We start from the raw sequence: 24,153 nt of genomic DNA on the forward strand, positions 1-24,153 counted from the left end.
TAAATGGAAACAAGAATGTTATGTCGTGAAAGTAGGCAGAAGCTTTAAGATATCCGCGTTTGTGTTGGAGAATTAAGAGATATTTCTGAATGTAGGTAGGCTATTCATCATCTCGCTGACTGAACTTTGGCAGGACCTTCATTAGTTTCCCTCACGCTTTTCACGCGCACATAGAACACATTTTTCAGCTGGGATTAATGTAACGTTAACGTTACATGGTGAAAGTTTTCGTTTTTATTCATTATTTATATATTGTAGGCTACAGATAAATGTGCCATGCCGTTTGAGGAGTTCATCGCGGGATGGATTTCAGGTAGGCTAATTCTTAACTTTGGCTTTAAAACAAAACGCACCAAATGTATGGTGACAAATAAAATATATTTGCTTTGATTTTTAATCTGCTCGGTTTATAAACGGAGGAAAAAGAAAAAAAAACACCCAAAAATAAAAACCTCTTAGTATCATCGTTTTTTACTCCATACCTTTAAATAGCATATACCATTAATAGCATATAGCATATATCATTAATTAGTACTGTATCAGAAAGAATAAAGTATTATCTAATTCTATCCCTTTACTGTGATACCGCCATAGTCGGCTACTGTTTCGCATGGTAAAAATAAATTAATTATATATCACTATATAAGATATATTCATGCATATTATAAATGATTCACAGTTCCATGTTGCAAACTTGTAAATGATTCACATACGGTTGATCATATGGTGTTAGGTGCTGTTGGTTTAGTTGTCGGACACCCTTTGGACACAGTAAAGGTGAGTTTCCTTGACAGTTTAAAAAAAAAAAAAAAAAAAAAGATGATTTGGTGATTTGATTTCAATTACTGAGATTTATTCCTTTGTTTTGTTCATAGGTGCGCTTGCAGACCCAGTCTGTGTATAAAGGGATATTTGATTGTGTGGTCAAAACATACACACATGAAGGAGTAAGTCTTCACTACATTGTGCAATAAGAGGGAAAATTCATATACATATATAGTATATAGTGTGTGCGTGTGAGAAAGTCTTGTTTGTAATGGCGAATTCTGTGACCCACTGAAATCTGACTAGGATTAGTATTGGGATTAGGAGTTGTCGGATTAGTTATTGTTGTTATTACGCAGCATTTATGTAAATTCTGTTCACAAATTTGAATACTTCTTTATGCTACAGGCTTATATATTGTAGCAAGAATTTGTCAGTTAATTTATAATAATATATTTACCACAAGACAAAATATCAGATGAACTCAACTTATTGATGATGGATAAAACACTGAGAACACTTACATTTATAAAGACGGTCCTTAGTTGGCAGGGGAGACGAGTATATGAGGAAACCAGATGGAGGACGCAAACACAGTAGCAGACTATGGAGAACCAAATAATGTACAGGGCCTGGAGGATTTTTCTGAAGAACACTACAAACAAGGAACTCATGAATAACTATCACAAACCATGCAAACATTAATATAGGAAGCAACACACCATAGTAAAAACCAAGGGAATGTAAATTTGTGAACAGAATATTTTGTGTACTTACATTTATTATTTTATCTTGTGGCATATACTGTATGTAAATATCTGTTATGTGAAACCAGGGCAGTACTAAATAACCAAGGCATTCTCATCCCAAGGCATCGCACCTGGCAACGCACATGGCACCCTTTAACGTCAATATAACACACAGAGTATGGGTAGGTTTAGGTCTGGGGTAGGGTTAGGGTTAGACCACTAGGAGGCGCCTTCTGGCCCATACATATCTGCGTCTCATATTGACGCTAAAGGGTGCTATGTGCGTTGGATGTTTATGCTTTGGCAAAAGCTTGTATATGACGCCTTGGGATGACAACGGGCTGAAATAACTACAAAATGCAAATTTTGTGATCGTATAATTTTTTAAAAATGATAAACAATGTGTAGATTCTGCAAGGGGGTGCTCTCACCTGTATTACATTAGTTTGCATGTTTCACATTATGTTAAATAAGTACAACAACAGCAACATTAACTCAAAATTATGTTCATTGTTATTACTTAGCAGTCTGAAGTTTGACACCAATTGTAATGCATCTTTATGCTACATAAACTGTTGTTCAAAAGTTTGGTTAGTAATATTTTGTGTTTTGTTGTTGAAATAATTTGATACTTTTATCCAAGGAAGCATTGCATTGATCAAAAGTGACAGTAAAGGCATTTATAATGTTATAAGTAATAAGATTAGTTATAATGTAATACGATTTCTAGGTAACACTACAATAAGTTTTGTTAACATTAGTTAATTTATTAACTAACATGAACTAGGAAAATTACATTGAATGTGGAGGATAGGCTTAACTATGATAAGATGGTCCACTCCAGCCCCAGAGTCAGCTCCAGTCTCGGCTCCAGTCCCTGAGTCCACTCCAGTGTTGGCTCCAGCCCCTCAAGCGTCGGCTCCAGTCCCTGAATTAGCTCCAGTGTTGGCTCCAGTCCATGAGTCTGCTACAGTGTCGGCTTCAGTTCCTGAGTCCGCTCCAGTCCCTGAGTCCGCTCCAGTGTCAGCTCCAGTCCATGAGTCTGCTCCAGTGTCAGCTCCAGTCCATGAGTCTGCTCCAGTGTCAGCTCCAGTCCATGAGTCTGCTCCAGTGTCAGCTCCAGTCCATGAGTCTGCTCCAGTCCCTGAGTCTGCTCCAGTGTCGGCTCCAGTCCCTGAGTCCGCTCCAGTGTCGGCTCCAGTCCCTGAGTCTGCTCCAGTGTCGGCTCCAGTCCATGAGTCTGCTACAGTGTCGGCTTCAGTTCCTGAGTCCGCTCCAGTCCCTGAGTCCGCTCCAGTGTCAGCTCCAGTCCATGAGTCTGCTCCAGTGTCAGCTCCAGTCCATGAGTCTGCTCCAGTGTCAGCTCCAGTCCATGAGTCTGCTCCAGTGTCAGCTCCAGTCCATGAGTCTGCTCCAGTGTCAGCTCCAGTCCATGAGTCTGCTCCAGTGTCAGCTCCAGTCCATGAGTCTGCTCCAGTCCCTGAGTCTGCTCCAGTGTCGGCTCCAGTCCCTGAGTCCGCTCCAGTGTCGGCTCCAGTCCCTGAGTCTGCTCCAGTGTCGGCTCCAGTCCCTGAATCTGCTCCAGTGTCGGCTCCAGTCCATGAGTCTGCTCCAGTCCCTGAGTCTGCTCCAGTGTCGGCTCCAGTCCCTGAGTCCGCTCCAGTGTCGGCTCCAGTCCCTGAGTCTGCTCCAGTGTCGGCTCCAGTCCCTGAATCTGCTCCAGTGTCAGCTCCAGTCCATGAGTCTGCTCCAGTGTCAGCTCCAGTCCATGAGTCTGCTCCAGTGTCAGCTCCAGTCCATGAGTCTGCTCCAGTGTCAGCTCCAGTCCATGAGTCTGCTCCAGTCCCTGAGTCTGCTCCAGTGTCGGCTCCAGTCCCTGAGTCCGCTCCAGTGTCGGCTCCAGTCCCTGAGTCTGCTCCAGTGTCGGCTCCAGTCCATGAGTCTGCTACAGTGTCGGCTTCAGTTCCTGAGTCCGCTCCAGTCCCTGAGTCCGCTCCAGTGTCGGCTCCAGCCCCTCTATTGTTGGCTCCAGTGCCTGAGTCAGCTCCAATGTCGGCTCCAGTCCCTGAGTCTGCTCCAGTGTCGGCTCCAGTCCCCGAGTCTGCCCCAATCCCCGAGTCAGCTCCTGTGTCAGCTCCAGTCCCAGAGTCACTCCCTTTGTGGAAGTTACCTTTGTGCTGTTTTCTTGTTTGCTGACAGTTATAATATAATATTACCGCTTACTGTATTTTTGATCAAATAAATGCAGCCTTGGTGAGCAGAATAGATGGTAATGGTGGTGAATGGATAAACTATCGGGCTCGTGTATGGTAGCAAAAATTAAGAAGTTATCTTTGCGTTTATAAAAGGTCACTTTAATGACAGATCTTCTTTTTGCTTTATTCTCCAGTTCCATGGATTTTTTAAGGGCATGTCATTTCCTGTCCTCTCTGTTGCCCTTAGCAACGCTGTGGTCTTTGGTTCCTACTGTAATACCCTGGATTACCTGACGCGGTCCAACCGCAGTGGCTCTGACCAAAACAAGCGCTCGCCGCTCACAGCGGTGTTCATTGCTGGATGCTTCTCAGGACTAGCACAGGCACGTCGGGGGATCAAGCCTGCAAAAAAACACCAAAACAATCTCAAGGAGCACATTGCATGTCACTAATTTGTGCTGTTTTGATCCTCCCCTCCGACAGTTGTTTGTTACAGCTCCGATAGACCTGGTCAAAGTGCGTCTGCAGAACCAAACGGTGGGCAGGCCAGGTGGGAGTAAATACAGAAGCCCCATGCATTGTGTAGCTGTGATCTTACGGGAGGACGGGGTGAGAGGGCTTTTCAGAGGAGCGTGGGCTCTGGCCCTACGAGACGTGCCTTGTTATGGACTTTACTTTCTGCCGTACGAGCTCATCTGCAGGATGATGACTGAGGAAGGGAAGCAGCCAGGTGATTGGGAATTAAAGGAGAACTCCGGCGCAAAATGAACCTTTGGTCTAATTACACATTGTTACCTAGTCAACCGTTATCTGAGATTTGTTTTCATGATTGCCGAATGTAAATAGTTTTATCTATAAAAACAGTTTAGCCTATAATGCTAGTATAACACTAGTTGGGCATAGAGTAATACTAATGACAAATAAAAATCGCTTGTTATTACCACTATTAGCCCCACAGTAACACGGTAGCATAATAAGGGTCCCTACATTCAAACTGAAGCATTGAGAACTTTGTCAGTGTCCATAGAGTTTAATAAGAAGATATTTTATACACACAGTCAACTTCGCGAATACAGGAAGAAGCCATCTTTGAAAAATAGTCTCTACCAGTCGATCTACGAACGCCGATCCAAGTGCGCTGAACTGTGCAGAATCTCATATTCTTGTTTCCGGAAGAAACACAAACATGAACTATTTTCTTCTCTTCAATATGTACATGTAGACTACTGTTCGCGCTCACCTTATCACCTTATTCACATCTCACCAGCGCACTTGGATCGGCGTTCGTAGATCGACTGGTAGAGACTATTTTTCAAAGATGGCTTCTTCCTGTATTCGCGAAGTTGACTGTGTGTATAAAATATCTTCTTATTAAACTGTATGGACACTGACAAAGTTATCAATGCTTCGGTTTGAATGTAAGGACCCTTATTATGCTGTCGTGTTAGTGTGGGGCTATTTTGAGCCTTGTTAGTGGTAATAACAAGCGATTTTTATTTGTCATAACTCTGTGCCCTATATACTAGCGTTATAGGCTAAACTGTTTTTAGAGATAAAACTATTTACATTCGGCAATCATGAAAACAAATCTCAGATAACGGTTGACTAGGTAACAATGTGTAATTAGACTAAATGTTCATTTTGTGCCGGAGTTCTCCTTTAATGAATTAATTAAGAAATAAATATTCATTCATTCAATTAATATTGTTATGGCTGCATATTACACACACAACCCAATTTCTCATTAATGCAATCAACCAATCACATGGCAATGATTAAATCAATCTCCTTCATTGTATTAACTCAATTTTTCCATTTCAATGAACTTAAAATTAAGGCAACCATGTTACTTCATTTTTAAACCAACAATATTTTTTTAACAGTGTGATGAGATTAACATTAACTGAGTTTTTTTTTTATTGTTATTCCGTTAACTAATGAAATCTTATTGTAAAGTGTTAATGAAATATAAAAATTACTAAAATATTTGATATATAAAAATATAACATTTTATGAGATATTGATATTTATATACATTTAGTATATTATATTTGTAAGTTTATTCTGTTGTGTGTTTTGTAAAGCCCGGTTGAAACGACTACTTGCCTAAATTATTAAAGTGCTGAGTAATGTTACCATCATGTGTGCTTTAGGCAAGGATGCAGTGCTATTGGCCGGTGGAGTTGCTGGTGTGGTCACATGGGCCTGCGCTACACCCATGGACGTGGTGAAGGCTCGCCTGCAGATGTGTGGAGGTGGCGGTCGAGTGTATGCTGGTGTTCTGCACTGCATCACCGTGAGTGTGTGTGAAGAGGGCGTGCGAGTGCTCTTCAGAGGCCTTCTCCTGAACAGCGTCAGAGCGTTCCCTGTGAATGCTGTGACCTTCCTCAGCTTTGACATGCTAATGAGAGCCATGACTGACGACGACTCACACTGAGCTCTGCAGAGATGGTGGAGTGATACCTGTTAGCATTTTAGCACTAGTTCCTGAAGTCCTGAAGTCAATGGGTTTTTGGTTTAATGCCAGAATTAAGATCTGTGGTGAACATAACCCAGGATATTTATTCTACAACATAACATCTCGTGATGTATTAAAGCCCGGCTAACAAGTGTCTAAATGCCACTACAGAAAGTCATGTGACCGTAGTTCGTTTTCATTTACTTCTAGTGATTGTGTTTAAGCTTAGTTGTGATCAGTTATGATGAATTACTATCATAATGGACAAAATGTGCAATATCATAAACTTTTGTTGGTCACAGAGCTCTTTTTCGGCAATAATCCAAAAGCCAGTGGAAAAATCCCATTGGGTTTTAGTCGAGGGAAACGGATACAAAAATACATCATCACTTCAGCCCTCGTTTAATGCCTTTACAGCTGATGACATCATAGTGGTGCTAATTTAGTTTTTTTCCCAGTGACTTGAATATTTTGATATTGCTCATTAGTGGTGTTTTAAAGTTGAGACAAAGTACTCTTTTTTTATATATAGCACATGTAAATTCTCTTTTATGTTGTTCATTTAATCAAGAAAATTAAATGTAACTGGGACATATTACATTTTATTTTCTTGATTAAATGAACAACATAAAAGAGACCATACAATTCTATTTTGTATTTTTACATGATGAAATTTATACTTGGTTTTTGGACATTGCATAAAGTTTCCACACTCCAAAAAAATAAAGGCAATTTAAACTATATATATATATATATATATATATATATATATATATATATATATATATATATTATTATCTATATATATATATATATATATGTATATACGTATATATATATATATATATATATATATATATATATATATTGTAAACCAATGTTCAGCTTTTCTTTTAATTGTCAACTTATTTCCAGCAGTCATTAAGCTTGTATTCTGTTGTCAGACACGAAGATGTACCTTTAATTTCAACAAGGTGATCGATCAGCAAAAACGCGATGTTAGGATAGGATGTTCTCATTAAATTTACATTAGAATAAAGCGACTCTCTGACCCGTTTCACTGAATGAAATGCTTTTATTAAGCACTGAAAATAAATCTGACTTGTACCTCAATTTGTGTATTCACCGCCCAACAACAACAAAAAAAAGGCAAGTGCTTAAGAGTCAATGACTGGATCATTATTGCTGTGATTATGTTGTTTCTAGTTCTTGACCCTAATTGGAGTGTGTAGATTTTCATCTCTTAAACAACCATAGGAAACACATGGTCATAATCCAGGGTGACAATGTCAAGATTCATCAGGCTCAGATTGTGCAATAATGGTTGAGAGGAGCATTAAAGGGTTAGTCCGAGGGCTTCATTGTAAATGTGTGTACGGTATACTGTCCTTGTCCAGAAAGTTAATAAAGACATCATCAAAGTTGTCCATGTGACATCAGTGGGTTAGTTACAATGTTTTGATTGTTCAATGTTTGACAATACAATGCTGAATAAAGTCGTAGTTTTTGTAATTTTTGGACCAAAATGTATTTTCGATGCTTCAAAACATTGTAACTAACCCACTGATGTCACGTGGACTACTTTGATGATGTCTTTATTAACTTTCTGGACAAGGACAGTATACTGTACACACGCATTCACAATGAAGCTCTCGGACTAACCCTTTAATGCTCCTCTCAACATGACAACATGAGGGAGAGTCATTAATGACATTTACATTTTTGGGTGAACTAACCCTTTAAGAATCATTAACACATGAATCTGCTCCTCTGAGTCCAGATCTTAAACTCATTGAAAGTGTTTGTAAAGTCTCCAGCACATCAGCCTCTTGATGGAAATAACATTTGGTCAAGATCCTGTATATATGGTTTGTACATCAGGTGTTTGCTGGATGTTTTTTGACGTACAAGAACACTTTCTTTACTTCTTTACTAGGTTGCTAGAGATGTTTATTTCAACATTACAAGGTATTTTCTGTTTCTATTCACATTTCCTTGTCCTTCGTTTTCTCAATCGTTTTTCTTTAATTCACACCAGTCTCAATCCTTCAACAAAAAAACAAAGAAAAACCTAAACCTACTCAAACCTGAACAAATCAGGTCGTTTCAGAGACCAGCAAAAAAAGCCTGTTTTTTAAACTATTATTCAGTCTTAACAAAACTTTGCTACTAAATACTTTGTTATTGACCGTTATTGATGGCTTTTGTGCTCTAGGAAACAAAGATATACATAACATCTATTAATACAGTTTGAAATATTACCAACTAAAAAGTTGGTTTTCATTGGTCATTTCATTTTTTCAAATTATCTATTAATAGTCCAACCAATAGGGTCGGTTTCAGAAAAATGTCATATCATATTTCCTCCCTAATTTATACACTTTGTCCTTTTCGATCAGCACAAAGCCTAATAAAATGTCCTACACGACCTAGGTACAGATGACTCGTGGATTTGCATCTCAAAAATATGATTTTTTTTTTTACTATTCAAAATTTTGTTTATGCTATTGTTTTCTCTAATGCACAGATTAAAGCTGGCCAGTGAAAACTTAAAAATGAAAACACAATCTTAGTGCAAACAGCTTTTCTGGATGTTAAAATTTATTTTTTGATGCCAAAATACTTCACGACCTGAGATGAAAAAAGAAAATCCTAATTTGTTCAAACAGTAAATCAACCTCCTCTGTTATTCCTTAAATCAACCCAACAATAAATTGCTAATTATCTAAAAAAAAAAAAAAAGTTCACCCTGAAATCACACACAGTTTAAGAGCGTCAAACACTCCTCTTAATATCCTGGTCCTGTTCATTCAAACAAACTAAATTAGTTTGCATTCATATTGATCTCAACACATACAAATATCATCTAAAAAACATTTGATTTCTTAATTTCCCTCTACATGATCCCGTTCCCTGTTTGGTCTCATTTTGTAATGCTCGTGTCTGGTCATGTGACATTAAGTGCCATACTTTCTTCTGATGTTTGAGTGTCATCCTTGTGTTACCGCAGAAGTACAGTCCAATCTGACGCCGCGTTGACCGCTGGCTTGCGTAGAGTCAAAACTGCATGTGTAGAGTCGAACTCAAACTCTAACGTCGACTCGGTACCATCTGAGAAAGAAAAAAAAAATCATAATTAAATGCATAATTTAAAAGCGATTTTACAGCGTAACCTTCTGTAATTATAGTGTACCTATAACGTACTTGCAGTACAAATATAAAAGGAACAATATTTTGAGTTTGGGGAATAACAACCAGGAGAAATTAAACTTGATTTATACTGTTAGTATTGGGGTACTTATTCTACTATTATGATATAACAATCTTACATTTAGGAGCAATTTAGCAAGAACATACCTTTTTTTTTTTAATAAGTATTTTTATTAGGATTTTACAATTTTACAAAAAAGCAAAAGAAAACAAAATACGTTTAGATGTATACAACTCAATGAATGATAATATCAGCAGAAACAACAGAATGAATAATTATTAATATCATCCACCGTTAATAACAATAATATAAAATTAAAATAGAAAATAAATAAATGAAGAAAAAAAAAACTAATAAAAAGGGATCAACTGATAAATAAGAGCAACCAGGACATATACAGTTTCAGTAAGGGAGCACAATAAAAAAAATTCAGTGGAGGGCAGAGCAGACGTTACTGATCAGAGTCTGCGTTGAACTGGGTAAGATGATCCAGAAATGGTTGCAAGAACATACCTTTTTGAAATAATGTTGAACCAGTACATACTGTTTAGGCTTTTTAAAAATTACAGGGTACATATCTATGCATTTATAAAGTAATCTTTTTAACAAAAATGCACTGAAAACGAAAACTATTGAAACTTTTGCCTAAATAATGGGGAAAGATACTCTTGTTTTATGTAGTGGTGCTTTGTTACCCTCTTGTTTTGAGTAGTTATAGGGCAAGTGTAATTATAGGCTGTAAATTAAAGTGGTGTTTGTTACCCTCTCGTTCCCTGTAGTTACTGGGTAAGTACAATAAAAATGCATACACACAATCTTATATCACTGACTCGGAAACCTTTATTTATACAAGCACCACTTGCCCTGTAACCACATGAAACCAGATATATTTCCCAGTGTATTTTAAAAAAATTGCAATAGCTTTTCTTGCCTTGAAACATGGTAGCCCAAACTTAAACATCTGCACTTTTGCTATATATATAAATAAATATATATAAATATATATATAAATGCATAGATGTACCCTGTCATTTCAAAAAAGCCTGTACAGTATGTATTGATACACAATTATTACAAAAAGGTACGCAGTGTATGTTCTCGCTGAATTGCTCCCAAATGTAAGATTGTTGTATCAAAATAGATAAGTACCCCTTTGTCCTATAATACTTACAGTAATACAGTATAAATATTGTTACCCAAACTTTACATATTGTTCCCTTAGTTATATTTACATGTAAGCACTTTATAGGTACACTATAATTACAGAAAGTTACACTGTAAATTCCTCTTAATTACACGGTACTTTTCGGGCTGTACCCAAAATATTAACTGGTTTTACTTCTGGACCCAAATTTACTTTGAACAGCAGCACCAAAAGTGAGCAAAAATGCCCTTACAAATACATTTATTTGTATCAATATGAGCTGGACAAACCCAGCAACATGTGTCCATTTGTAAATGCCTAAACAACAGAAGTACGACTGATTAAATGTTTGTTTTCTAAATGCTGTCAGCAGCTAATTATTGTTGACTGAACCATTATCCTTTCACCTATCATTATAGGTATTTATCGGTAGTGACTAGAGCCCGACCGATAAAGGATTTTGAAGGCCGATACCGATACAAATATTTCTGGGTTTTAAAATCCGATATATCGGCCGATATTTATTTTTATTTTTTTCAGAAACACACAACACAACATTAACAGATTTCCCTAACATTAGTTATTTGTAGTTATTTATAAATTTCAACTAAAATAATATGCTAATGCATTTTAAAAAGAAACTTGTTTCTTTTATTGTCACAACAGAGCAGACTGATGGGAGTTGCATTAGCTAGCTTTGTGGATAGTTAGTTTATGACAAGCCATAATTTAGTAATGGATAACGTCATACAGCAAATTGCACAAATTTTGTCTTGCTTATTTCAGTTAAGAGAACTGATGGGGATGATCTTTGAGTGTTGCCAACAGGGTTTGTGTAGAGTGCCCTCTGGTGGACAAACTATAAAACTCATGGTTCAAGCGTGTTTCGTCAGTTTTTATTTTATTTTTGAAATATTCATTTATCGGCCATTATAACTGCCGATACCGATAGTTTGGAAAATGCCTAATATCGGCCGATAATATCGGCCTGCCGATATATCGGTCTGGCTCTAGTAGTGACTTCTACAAAATGATGTATGCCATTTAAATTCATCGTTTGAGATCTCATTTTATTGATTGTAAGGCACTTGATATTAAAAACAAAAGGATATGGCAAAAGGCAATGAGTAATTTATCAAACGAAAACCAACAACACTTTCATATATTAGACTAGCCAGAGTGACACTGACCTGCATTTCTCAGAGTAGCAGAGGATGGCTGACTGCCTCCGATGATCACAATCTTTTCTATCCAGGAGCCGGTGGAGAACTGGGAGTCCGGGGACAGATTTCTGACAACACAAGAGACGCGTGACTGCACTTTCCTGTCCACAGATCAGTGGTTCTGTTTATACATTTCTCAAACACCAAGAAACGCATCAGTCGGCTCAGTTTTTTCTGTGTGTTCGACCGATGAATCATGTTTAACCGGTTTGTTTCGGTGAGCGAGAGAACTCTGGCTGTTCTGTCATCTTACCTGAGCATTTCAATACGTGAATATATTCATTACGACGGCCGTCTGGAGTGAAGAACATGATCAATATGATTCATATTCAAAATGATAAGCTATAGAGTCAGCCTGCAGTTCCTCACGGTGAGTGGCAAAAAGACTGAGCGGCTGTATTTGTTTTCAGCGTGAATGCCGCGAAAAGCAAACACAACACATATAAAGTGGGAAAGAGCTTTGCGATTGACTGTACAACTAGATTTGACAAAAAAAATCAGAGGTATATTTTTACAGACTGATATAGAAAGAGGAGCAAATGGATCGAAACAACTGGACTCCAGTCAGCGAAAGCTGGATTTGCATCATTTTGTGTCAATATGCTGAATTTAGCTGGAAAACCATACCCATATATTAACAACTCATCAATTAAATATGTATCATTGCATATTCTGCATTATTGGATGTTTTTAAATAAACACTGAACTTTTAGTTTTAGGGCTGGACGATATGATGATATATATAGGCTATATATAACACTGATATAAGTGATCACCCGTATTTAGACACCTATATTGTATTTATATAAAGTGTTCACAGGCAAATTTGCTTTATGTTTAGGTCTATATTGCTTTTATTTCCCCGGTGTCGAAATCAGGCAAACATAAATGTCGATTCCTGTCTGCATGTCAATATCCATGGATCATTGGATCTTTATTAAGTTATAAGGAACACTATATTGAGTCCAACATTTAGTTTAAATTGATAAAATTGTTCGATTTAGTCGCATTTTCGCAGTTTCCCCTATTAAAGCCAGTCACGCAGCAGATCTTTTGCCACTCAGTCAGACTGAGGGGGTTGTTCTGGTGGGAAAGTGACGTCAATGCATTACCTATAGAGAGCCTATAGTCCCGCCCCTCCGCTTCCGGCTCATGGGACCTTATTTCGGAAAAGATATGAATGGTAGTCAATGGCGAGAGACAACTTATCTTTTTATTCCGTCTGAACTGTGCCCTGAATTACACATATGATGTTTGTCAATTTAAAAGATAATTCTGAAAGTCAAAAATGTCGCAGTTTGTCCTAAAACAGAAGAGTAACATTTAGTTTTATGTGGAAATCGCTCTATGAACTACATCTCCCAGGAAGCGAAACAACGAGTGAGATCCACTGCTCGTGTGTGTGCAGTCTGGTATAACACACTCATGCATGACGGCGTAACGTTACGATTATAACATAAGACTATAGAAACAATGACAGACATTAGCCTCAGTAAAGTTAGCTTCATTCATTGAGAAAATGTGCGCCTTTGGGGTTTGTAGTCTTTGTAATTACGTATTTTCACAGTCTTATACCTCAACGGTTTTACATCAAACTGCGACTTGACAAACATCATATGTGCAATTCAGGGCACAATTTAAACCAGATCAAAATTTTGTTGTTTCTCGCCATTGACTACCATTCAATATTTTTCCGAAATAAGGGCCCATGGTGGTCGACCGGAAGGGGAGGGACTTAGGCTCTCTATCCACAAGTTTCCGAGGGACGCTCCTGTAAAAAATAAAGTGGGTGAAACTTCCGGTGACGCAGCGGAAGTAGCATTCCAATGGTATTTTGTGTGTTGGTTAGCGAAGAGGCTAGCTGTTTTTCTGAGAATTATTTTACTGTTTAAAGACGCAAATCTTTATGAGAGATGTCGTTACGGAGCTCAGGGACAACATGTGCTGTTCGCGGTTGTATGTATAACCGGATTAAACTAGTTCAGTGGCTTAAACGTGATTGTTTTGAACATAAGCTGAAAACGAAATCACAGTGATCCTGCCAGAGCCCGTCTCTGATCCTGCCAACGACTGTAGTTTCCATCACCTCCCAAAAGACGACGAATCTTCCTGTGTACATTTGTTTAAATTCTTAATGTTCTATAAACTCTATCAGCATGTGTTTGGCTGTTCGCTACTGATGTTACACCTAAACTCAGGATCAAAGCCTGTGTTGACAGAATACCAAATGTGCCAGTTAATGTATTCCAGTAGCACATTCATTAATTTTGAATAAACTCCAAAGCACAATGACTAAGTGTGTATTTTTTATTTTAATTGTTTGTCAGCTCACACAACTGTCTGTCACCATGCCTTGATGAGTATTGATTATTAATAATGTTATTATAATAAACTGCGGAGGGTAAAGGTACTTTTATTTCACCCCTTTTTAATTTCGTTGAGGTTGTGTTCCCACATCGTTAGCTAGTTTGGATCGCTATAACTTGAATGACTGTCAACTGTTGAATGAACGAGTATCAAGCATGTCAAGTCGCGCTTTGTTTACTTCCAACCGGAAGTCGCGCCCACTTTTGACGCAAGGCCTCATGGGGCGTAGGAAACTTGTGGATATAACTGCTTTTTTTCTTGTTGTACATCCACAGTCCTAGTTTGGGTTTCCTATTTTAAATGACGAATATAGAGCATTGAAACCATAAAAGCATTTTTTTTTTTTGGCCCAGACACACACACACACAAGCCGCCAACAACACAGTGGGCTTTCACCACCAGCTCTTTAAATGTTGGTTTGGCATCACAGCCTTAAAGAAAACAGCAGACTAACCTGGAGGACAACATGTTGGCAGAGAAAGACAGACGTCTGTGGACAAACTGCTTTGACGTTTCAAAGTTGAAGGTATGGAAGTCATCGATGTACAGCTCTCCTTCAGCAGATCCCTGAAGCAGAAGACAGCTGTGAACCTGCAGCACTGATGGCCTGTGTACAGCTGCTATTAAAATGTGTTTTGGTGGATCGGATCACAAGTGTACAACACTAAATACAGGTGTAAACGGCGTCTAAAATGCTTCTGAACACTTCCAGAGGTAGTGGAAAACACACTCGACCGGATTGCTGTCGCAGTGTAAACGCTCAGGTGATCACATGCGTTCAAACAGCCACAGAAGAAACGTTACTGAACTAACGTGTGAACATTGACGGGATTTAAACTTTGTCGGCTGAAGACCCAAGTTTGGTTTGAAGAGGAAAAAAACGTCATCATTCCTGATTTCTAACACACACTCATTGTTTGGTGTGATCTTGCGTCTGTCAGAGCAGAAACTAAAGCTGAAGCTCTCCGTATGTTCTCCAGTTGTGTTCGTGTACATTGTGAGACCTTATTTTGTCCATTAGACCAAAAGATATAAAACTGTGCGTAGAATCCTCACTAAAAATGTACGTACGCCCGAAAGCCAAAAATGTCGTACGTAAAAAAATATTCAGACTAATAAAACCGTTCGTACGCCAGAACCTGCGCAGAATTCACTTTATAAATCCCAGTCAGCGGAAGAATGCGCGCACATGCGTCTCCACCCCGAAATAACCATATATGGAGATGATATCCTCATCTGCATATCATTTGCATATGATTATTAATCCACATGATAACATGTTTAAAGGTGCAAGACATTAGGAAAATATGAAATACGAATGTGCCGTCACATTACATTAATAAAAACATTTAGTAGCCCATCCTTCCCTTGTTTTTTTAAATAAAATAAAATAAAATAGTGCAAATTTCATTTCAGAGAAAGTTTTTCTCAATCTTTTCCACTGGCCAAATAGTATTTTAATTGATTTATATTTTTAATGGACACAGGTAGACCTTGTTGTGCATTATTTGCACGAAAACATTTTCTCAGACAATCTGCTATCATAATAAGCAATTATAGGTAGTGAACACATTAAAACACACACAGCATGCCAGAGGAAAAGTGTTCAAAAGCATCACATCCACAACAAATATTTATATTTATTGAATATAAAAATGTTGCAACTTCTCAGTAATAATTTCATGTAGTTTAAGTGTTTAACTCCAGTAATGAGAATGGCATATTTAATCTATATGTTTATATTCATTTATGTATTTAAACTGTTATTGTGAACATGCACTGTATTTATGATGGACTCGTAATGAAGATTTACGGTTTTACTTTACATCTGCCGTTAGATTTTAGCCAGGCTATATGTGCGTCAGTTTCACTAAACGGCACAACGCGCTCGCTGGCGCGGATATTTAAGAAGGGATGGATATTTGCTTCAAGTGATAGGTTTGCGGAGTGAAATTATATTTGTATTATCTTTCTGTATATGAATAATTTCCTTCGATTTTCTGTCTAAAAGGGACCAAAAAGACATTTAACTCGAGCTCACCATCGGTGTCGCCAAACTGCTCCATCTCCAAAGCGTTCGTACGCATGGGTCAGAGTTTGCGTGCAGGTGCGCAAACTTTCCCGTCAAGTTTGTTGTTATAAATCACAACTTATTCGTCGGAAGTGGCGTACGCCTCTTTCAGGGCCTGTTTTGTGCATACGCAACGGTTATAACTAGGGTTGGGTATCGTTTGAATTTGAACGATTCTGATTCCGATTCTGATTCCTTGTTTCGATTCCGATTCCTAACGATTCTCGATTTCGATTCTTTTAAGAGGCAGGGTCAAAAAAGTTTAGCTAACCTTGTTAACCAACGGTCTTTCTGAAGGAAATACAACTTCTTTCACAAATACTTGTCACAAATTTTGCATTTTGTCGAGATTTCGTTAATTTTTAGAAAAGTGAAGCCACACTTTGGACCGCCGACGTAAGCTACTCATGTTCGACTCGCGCGGTTATGCCAACACTTCCGGTAGACGCTTCTTCGTTGGTGTTGTTCAGCAGTTTCTTCTTCCACTCGGCGGACTGTGAATATCGAAACTAGGAATTGAAATTTTAACTTTTGAACGATTCCGGGAAAAACGAAAAGTTAGTCCCGGTTCCAATCGATACTCGATTCTCGATACCCAACCCTAGTTATAAATGAGGCCCCAGGACAGAAGTGGTTGAAAGTGGACAAGGGACAGATTAAAACACCAGGTGTAAAAGGAAATGCGTCTCCCCTGTCTACATGTGATCCGATCGACCAACACGCATGTTAATACCAGCTGTAAACATGTTAACAGATAAAAACAATATCCATGTATAGAGCCACATTCTGTTTGGATTTCACTGCTTCTTCACATACAAACCAGGATACGATGAATTACCTGAGAACTGAGAGCAACATAGAGAGTGTATGGATCATTCTCCATACAGGAGGAAGACCTCCTAACACGGTCTTTCCTGCAGATAATGGACCCTCCTCGCTGGAAAACTGGGATCTGGAACACGAGACGAAACGGATAGAAAGGTAGGATTTAGTTGTTTGATAAAGACTGAAGCGCAAAGTATAGTTGCAGGAAACAATTATAGAAACTATTCCTGAAATAAATCTATAGGAAAACTGTTTGGAATATAAAAATCCATTTGACCCGTCATGGAAATGCCTAAAAATAATCTGAACCAGTGTGTATTTACTATTATACAGATACTACTATAGTTATACAAGTTGTTGTCACTTTTATGTAGTTAAAAAAAGTCAATAGCTTTTATTAATATTTATTTTAGTGTATTATTTTAGTGCATCAAGATGAATTCAAGGAAAATTAAATTCTAACTTTATTTTAGTTGATTTTTATTTTATTTAAAGCAACAAAAATGTTTTTAATGGCTTCAGTTAACTATAATAACCCTGGAAAACTACTATAGTTATACAAGTTGTTGTTGTATAACTATACTACTATAGTTATACAAGTTGTTGTCATTTATATGTAGTTAAAAAAAAGTCAATATAGCTTTTATTAATATTTATTTTAGTGTATTATTTTAGTGCAAGTTGAATTCAAGGAAAATTAAATTCTAACTTTATTTTAGTTGATTTTTATTTTATTTAAAGCAACAAAAATGTTTTAATGGCTTCAGTTAACTATAATAACCCTGATTTGAACCAACCTTCAACATTGTAAAAAAAAACAAAAAAAAAAAAAAAAACTTTTTGCTCCTAATTTATGCAATCTTTACAAACAAATGAAAGAGTCAATAACAGAAAAGGTCAGGGCTTACTGAGCTCATAGTGACAGGAATGTAGAGGCTCTGATCCCCATCATGCTTCTGGAAAGTGTGAACATCATACCAGACCTACAAGAGAAACCGAGAGGAAGTGTTAGGTTGTGAATCGGCCATTTCCTTGAAGCGCAAAGCTTCTAGGTTGTACGTCACACGCATCACACACATGACCAGCATCGGCCAATAGTGAGCCTGCGTGTGACGTACAACCCTGTTACACTACGTGAACTCACTCGAGACTTTCTAAGGAAAGGAATAGTTGAATAAAGTTGTTATTTTTATAAATATTCAGGCCTGAACGAAGAACTCGTTGGTGTTATTTCTCTGTTTGATTTTTTTGGTTCTTTTGTAGTGATATATGCATTTCTTGTAAATTTTATGTGTTTTTCACAAATACTGTACTAAGCGGCAAGGAGGCCATCTAGTGGCCTTTGTTATTATCTTACAATTCTGAACCTACTGTTGTCATTTGCCAAATTGAGGTTTCTGATTGGTGGTTTGAGACCTTTTAAGGCTCTTCCTGTTTGTATGAGTGTTTTAAATAGTGTTGATTATGACCAAGCCATGGAAATAAAGGCTTTTTAACTTTTCTAAAGAGAGTGCCTTGGATGTTCCTGTTGAAAGTTGTTATTTTTGTTTGTTTTTTGCGCACGAAAAGTATTCTCGTCGCTTGATAAACTCAAGACTGAGCCACTGTAGTCACTCGGACTATTTTAACGACGTCTTTAATAACTTTTCTGGGCCGACAAGTTTCAATCCCTTAGAAGCCTATGGAGGAGTGATCCATCCTTTCAGATTTAATCAAATGAAGATGAAAGAAAGTTTTATGGGGTTTGAACAACATGAGGGAGAGTAATCACTGACAGAATTTTCATTTTGGGGTGAACCATCCCTTTAATCCAACCAAACATGCCAAGTGTCAACACACCCTTAGATGAAATAAAAATCCATTCAGGGTGTGCCATTCATTGTTGAGGAATGCATTACCTCGCCTTTCCCGGGCAGAAAGGCAGTAACACCACTAGCGCCCTCATCCGTAACGGGGTGTACCAGTAAATCCTTCCCTATGAGAAGAAATAAATCTGTGTTAGCCTTCTCTGCCACATTTTTTTGGGATAATCATAATTCATGTTTAAAAACTCACCAATCAAGTACTCATCCTCAATTGAGAAAGTGGCTACGTCGTCAGGATACTCTACCCATAAAGGTCTATGAAAACATTGAGTCAATCAAAGATATGATCCCTTAAATAACATTGTTTGCAAATTGCAGTTTGTTTTTGAAACCTAATAATACATTTAGTGTTTTCAGTGTTTACTAATCTAAGCCCCTCTGATTGGCCATTGCACTTATAATGCCAAAAGCTAATGATTTTAGTTTACGTTTTAACCCTCTGATGGTCCTCGTCACTTCTGACCGAATAATTTTCTGTTTTGAATAAAAAAAATAAAAAAATAAAAAATAAATCACAGCTTCATCGGAAGGTTATGATACCTGGTGACTTTTCTGGCATTTGGTATGTGAATACAAAAAAAAATTGAGGTCATCATCCGAGCATGCTAAGTGGTCGTAAAAAAAAATACACTCGTGGTCTTCAGTCAAAAATGACCCCCATAGGAAATGAATGGGAAACACTTTTATCACTATTTCTTAAAAAATAAAAAATAAAATAAATAAATTAAAAAAAATCTTAAACTTAGGAAATCGTTTAGGGTTTAAGAAATTTTTTAGGGCTGCCAAACGATTAATCGCATCCAAAATAAAAGTTTGTGTTTAGGCTACATAATATATGTGGGTGCACTGTGTATAATTATTTTGTATGTATATATATATATATAAAAATACACACACATGCGTGTATATTTAAGAAAAAATATTATTTATATATAAAATATTTATATATAATATAAATTATATATAAATCTATATACAGTATATATATGAAAATATTTCTTAAATATATACAAGCATGTGTGTGTATTATATATATATATATATATATATATATATATATATATATTACACACAGTGCACCCACATATATTATGTAAACACAAACTTTTATCTTGGATGCGATTAATCATTTGACAGCCCTAATTTTTTTTTTTCCCATGGCAAAAATAAGCAATAAATATTGCATAAATATTAATAAATTCAATCAAATTGTCTCAAAATACTAAATTAAGAAGAATTTTTAGGTGTCCGGTCACTTCTGACCGGGAAGGCTCAGGACGTGACTCCTAAACGAAGACCATCAGAGGGTTAAATGCGGATATATTTCTTACAAAAGTGCATCGTTGCACTTCAGAAGGCCTTTATTAACCCCCATTTGGATTACTTTTATGATGGATGATATGTTCGGCTGAAAGAAAGTCATGTTTACCTAGGATGGCTTGAGGGCGAGTAAATTATGGGATGATTTTCATTTTTGGGAATTCCTTAAACCCAGGGGTTCTCAAACTTTTTTGGTCACACAGCCCTCATTTTTGCCACCTTATCTCGAATTTGGTGGGCATTTTTGCCCGAGTGTCACTGCTGACTCACCTCATAACAGGCTGTCCGGTGTGGTGAGCGTTGTAGAAGAGCTGGTACCAGTAGGGCAGGAGAGCGTATCGCTGGCGTACCGCCTCTCGGATGAGGGCGGTGTTCTCCGGGCCGAACAGCCAGGGTTCTCTGCGGGGCGTGTCTATGTGTGCATGAGCACGGAAAAACGGCTGGTAAGCTCCTGCCTGATACCATCGCACCAAAAGCTCAGTGCTGGGATGTTTAAAGAAACCGCCAACGTCGGCTGAGGAACAGAAAGACAAAGACAACATGTGAGACAAAAAAAAACGTTCTTCACTTTGATGATTTGCAACGATTTTCTGCCGGTAACCTTAAAGTGCTGCTTTATTAATGTAATGCAAATATAATGTACACGAGCAAAAGTTTAGAATAGTTACATTGGTAACACTTTACAATAAGGTTCGTTAGTTAATATGAACTAATAATGAATAGCACATATACAGCATTTGTTAATCTTTGTTAATGTTATTTTCAACATTTACTAATACTTGATTAAAATCTTGTTAACATTAGTTAATGCACCGTGAACTAACATGAACAAACAATGAACAGCTGTATTTTCATGAACTAACATTAACAAAGATGAACAAATGCAGTAACAAATGTATTGCTCATGGTTAGTGCATGTTAGTAAATACATTAACTAATGTTAACTAATGACACTTATTGTAAAGTGTTAGCGTTACATTTTTTAATGACTTTAAAATAGTGTCTTCTCACTAAAGTCTCTGCTCACTAAAGCTGCATTTATTTGATCAAAAAAAAAAAAACAGTAATATAGTTAAATATTAAAACAGCTGTTTTTTATATTTGAATATATTAAATCCTGTGATGTAAAGCTGAAATTTCTGCATCATTCTTCCAGTCTTCAGTGTCACATGATCATTCAGAAATCATTCTAATATAATTTGATGCTTAAACATTTCGGATTATAATCAATGTTGAAAACAGGTGTGCTGCTTCATATTTTTATGTAAAAGGGGATTCAGTACCACTTAATAGTTTGGGCTTTAGAAAAAAAGAAATGAATACTTTGAATTTAACAAGGATGCATTAAAAAAAAAATAAAAAAAAATAAAAAATAAATAAAATTAAAAGATTTATAAAAAGAATAGTTCTATTTCGAATAAATGCGATTCAAAAACTGTTCCATTCGTCAAAGAAACCTTAAAAAACAGGCAAAAATCATTTACATTATTTTAAAACCTGTATTCCTTCCTAATTTAAAAACAAAATGCATTTGCATTTGTACTGCAAAACAATTTTTCATGCTGAGCAAAACTTTACGTCAAGTATTCAACTAATGTCCCCGCTTTTTTATTTGCCAGCATTTTCGTTCATACAGTAACATTTTCATGGCCCCCAGAATATTTTGTTGTATGAATATTTCTGCTTCATCTTCACTAGTTTTTTGGATCCAGATACTGTACTCTTTCAGAAGAAGCGTAATAGTGCCCCCCAACCGTGAAAACATGTCTAGCCCGAAAATTATGGGTAACACGCCTTACTTCATACTCAAGTCATATCATGGTTATTAAGGTGTCATGTCAGTCTTATGCACACCCCTTCAAGTAAAGTGTTACCAAATTAAGTCAATGGCAGAGTTCACCTTTGGCTAAATATAGTGCAGTTTTGTTTACCCATTGCAAGCAATGTACGTCATTTCTCATTTGCATCAGCGTAGGTGAAGGTCAGCACCTCTCATCACTAGAGTAACGGCTCACCTCCACAGAAAGAGATGCCCACTAAGCCCAGGCTCAAGCACATCGGGATGGAGATCTTCAGATGACCCCATTCAGCTGCGTTATCTCCTGTCCACACCGCACCTGAGCCACAGAGGAAGAGGAAGTCATCACCAAACACTGTTACGAACACGTGAGGATCGTGTCCGAAGTGAAGCCGTTTCTCACCGTAACGCTGAGATCCGGCAAAAAATGCTCGGGTCAGAACGAACGGTCTCTCCACTCCTCCCGAGCGCTGAATCAGGCCGTCTGCAGTCGCCTTTTGCTGGGAACACACAAGTATTGTTAAGAAAGCACCATTTTTCACAACAACTGTCTTTTTTGGCTCTAAATTTAGACCATTTCACAAGATGTAAACAACACTGGTCCAGAAGCACTTCCTGTTTCAGTTTAACACTACATAAAAGCTGGGATAAAATACAACCAACAGAACCTATAAAACTGAATCAAAAAGTTAAACAACATCTTTAAGATGTTTTCTTTACATGTGAAATAAAGAAAACAGTTACAAACTGAAACAGGAAGTGTTTCTGGACCAGTGTTGTTTACATCTTGTGAAATGGTCTTATAGACATGCATTTCACTATTATAGGTGCGTTCATGTTCTCCTAAAACTGTTAATTACAACTTGTAAACTGGGAATTTTCGGAGAGCTCCGACTTGTAGAATGTCATCATCGGTTGTCTTCTTTTAACGTTTTATTCACATGTTTTTTTAGGACACCAATTATTTCTATATTTTTTAAGTGTTGATCGTATGCCTGTTCTACACATATTTGCAGATTTGTTGGCTTTTTCAAATCAAACAGTATTTCATATTATGACATTCTCATCCAATCAGTGCCTTAATTTGTATTTTTTTTTTTTAAGGTGGGTCTAATCTAGAGCCCGACCGATAAAGGATTTTGAAGTCCGATACAAATATTTATTGGTTTTAAAATCCGATATTTTTTCTTAATTATTATTTCAGAAACGCGCAACAAATTGTAAAACCTACATTTTCAATATAACAGGCCAAGGAGAGATGATGCGTCTCATTGCTATAACGGTCACGCGCTATTAAAGAAATACTTCAGTCACATTGTCTAAAGTTAAAAGGACTACTGTAGCGACATAATGTAACTATTACTAGCTAATTCCGCTTCATTCTCGGCTTATTTAACAGCAGCACAAATTTTGTTAAAATATTCATTATCAAAATATGATACAAAATATTCATTTATCGGCCATTATAACTGCCGATACCGATAATTTGGAAAATGCCTAATATCGGCCTGCCGATATATCAGTCTGGCTCTACTCTAATCTAATCTAATGAAAATCCCCAATTAGTAAAAAGAGAATCAATTTATTTATTTAAATTCTGGGTTTAAATGGGGTCTGGACAGGTTTATGTGAAACTCACCCAGAAAACAATGTTGTAAATGTTTCGTTTTTACCACCTAAAGGCCCGATATAAAATAAAAGAACGAACCGTGACATCATTTCAAACAAAATCAATCCGAAATGAAGTTTGTCTCAGGAGTTTAAGACAGCTTGCCAATGAACTTTCAGCAAAAGAACCGATTGGACTTAGTGGTGATGGTGTAATAGGTGGGTGTGGCTCTGAGGCTCCGCCTTCTTTGATGTGTAAACCTTCATTGGTTAATTTCTTCTGTTCAGTCAGTCGAGTTAAAACAAGAACACACTGGAAAGTGGCTTTATAGTAGCAACTGAAGTCATTTTAATTGAAAGCGATACGGACACAGACATGTTTGATACTGTAAAGCTGCTTGACTTGAAGCAAATCTATTGTGCAACATTATGTGACATGACTGGAGAGCTGATGCAAACATCCACATCACTATGATCAGATGCTTTCTGAACTATGTTTCTCACCACTGTTATTCTTACTATGTGCTTTTGTTATAACTCTAAACAAAGAATAA

At 37.2% G+C, this 24,153-nt stretch overlaps 2 protein-coding genes across 4 annotated transcripts in view; one reads left to right on the top strand and one right to left on the bottom strand.

Moving 5' to 3' along the window:
• The first annotated feature begins 212 nt into the window (after positions 1-212).
• slc25a45 (solute carrier family 25 member 45) lies at positions 213-6,344 on the top strand. The gene is made up of 6 exons (XM_039661780.2): positions 213-313; positions 734-777; positions 876-947; positions 3,904-4,092; positions 4,193-4,439; positions 5,863-6,344. Exons 1-6 carry the CDS (start codon positions 277-279, stop codon positions 6,144-6,146), a joined length of 873 nt encoding a protein of 290 aa, XP_039517714.2. The 5' UTR covers positions 213-276; the 3' UTR covers positions 6,147-6,344.
• A 2,406-nt stretch (positions 6,345-8,750) lies between these two features.
• Positions 8,751-24,153, bottom strand: part of ganaba (glucosidase II alpha subunit a) — a 35,992-nt gene continuing 20,589 nt past the window's right edge. For all 3 annotated transcript variants that reach the window (XM_089129837.1, XM_039662091.2, XM_089129836.1), the window contains exons 16-25: positions 22,395-22,491; positions 22,209-22,310; positions 20,464-20,707; positions 19,064-19,128; positions 18,907-18,983; positions 17,917-17,991; positions 17,022-17,135; positions 14,567-14,679; positions 11,713-11,813; positions 8,751-9,278 (exon numbers count right to left, since the gene is read on the bottom strand). In XM_089129837.1, the coding sequence (XP_088985963.1) occupies positions 9,169-9,278; positions 11,713-11,813; positions 14,567-14,679; positions 17,022-17,135; positions 17,917-17,991; positions 18,907-18,983; positions 19,064-19,128; positions 20,464-20,707; positions 22,209-22,310; positions 22,395-22,491 (1,098 nt within the window). In that variant the 3' untranslated portion in view covers positions 8,751-9,168. The remainder of the gene's footprint in view (positions 9,279-11,712; positions 11,814-14,566; positions 14,680-17,021; positions 17,136-17,916; positions 17,992-18,906; positions 18,984-19,063; positions 19,129-20,463; positions 20,708-22,208; positions 22,311-22,394; positions 22,492-24,153) is intronic.

This window comes from Pimephales promelas, chromosome 4, assembly GCF_988280905.1.
Source record: "Pimephales promelas chromosome 4, fPimPro1.hap1.1, whole genome shotgun sequence".
Classification (NCBI taxonomy): Eukaryota; Metazoa; Chordata; class Actinopteri; order Cypriniformes; family Leuciscidae; genus Pimephales; species Pimephales promelas.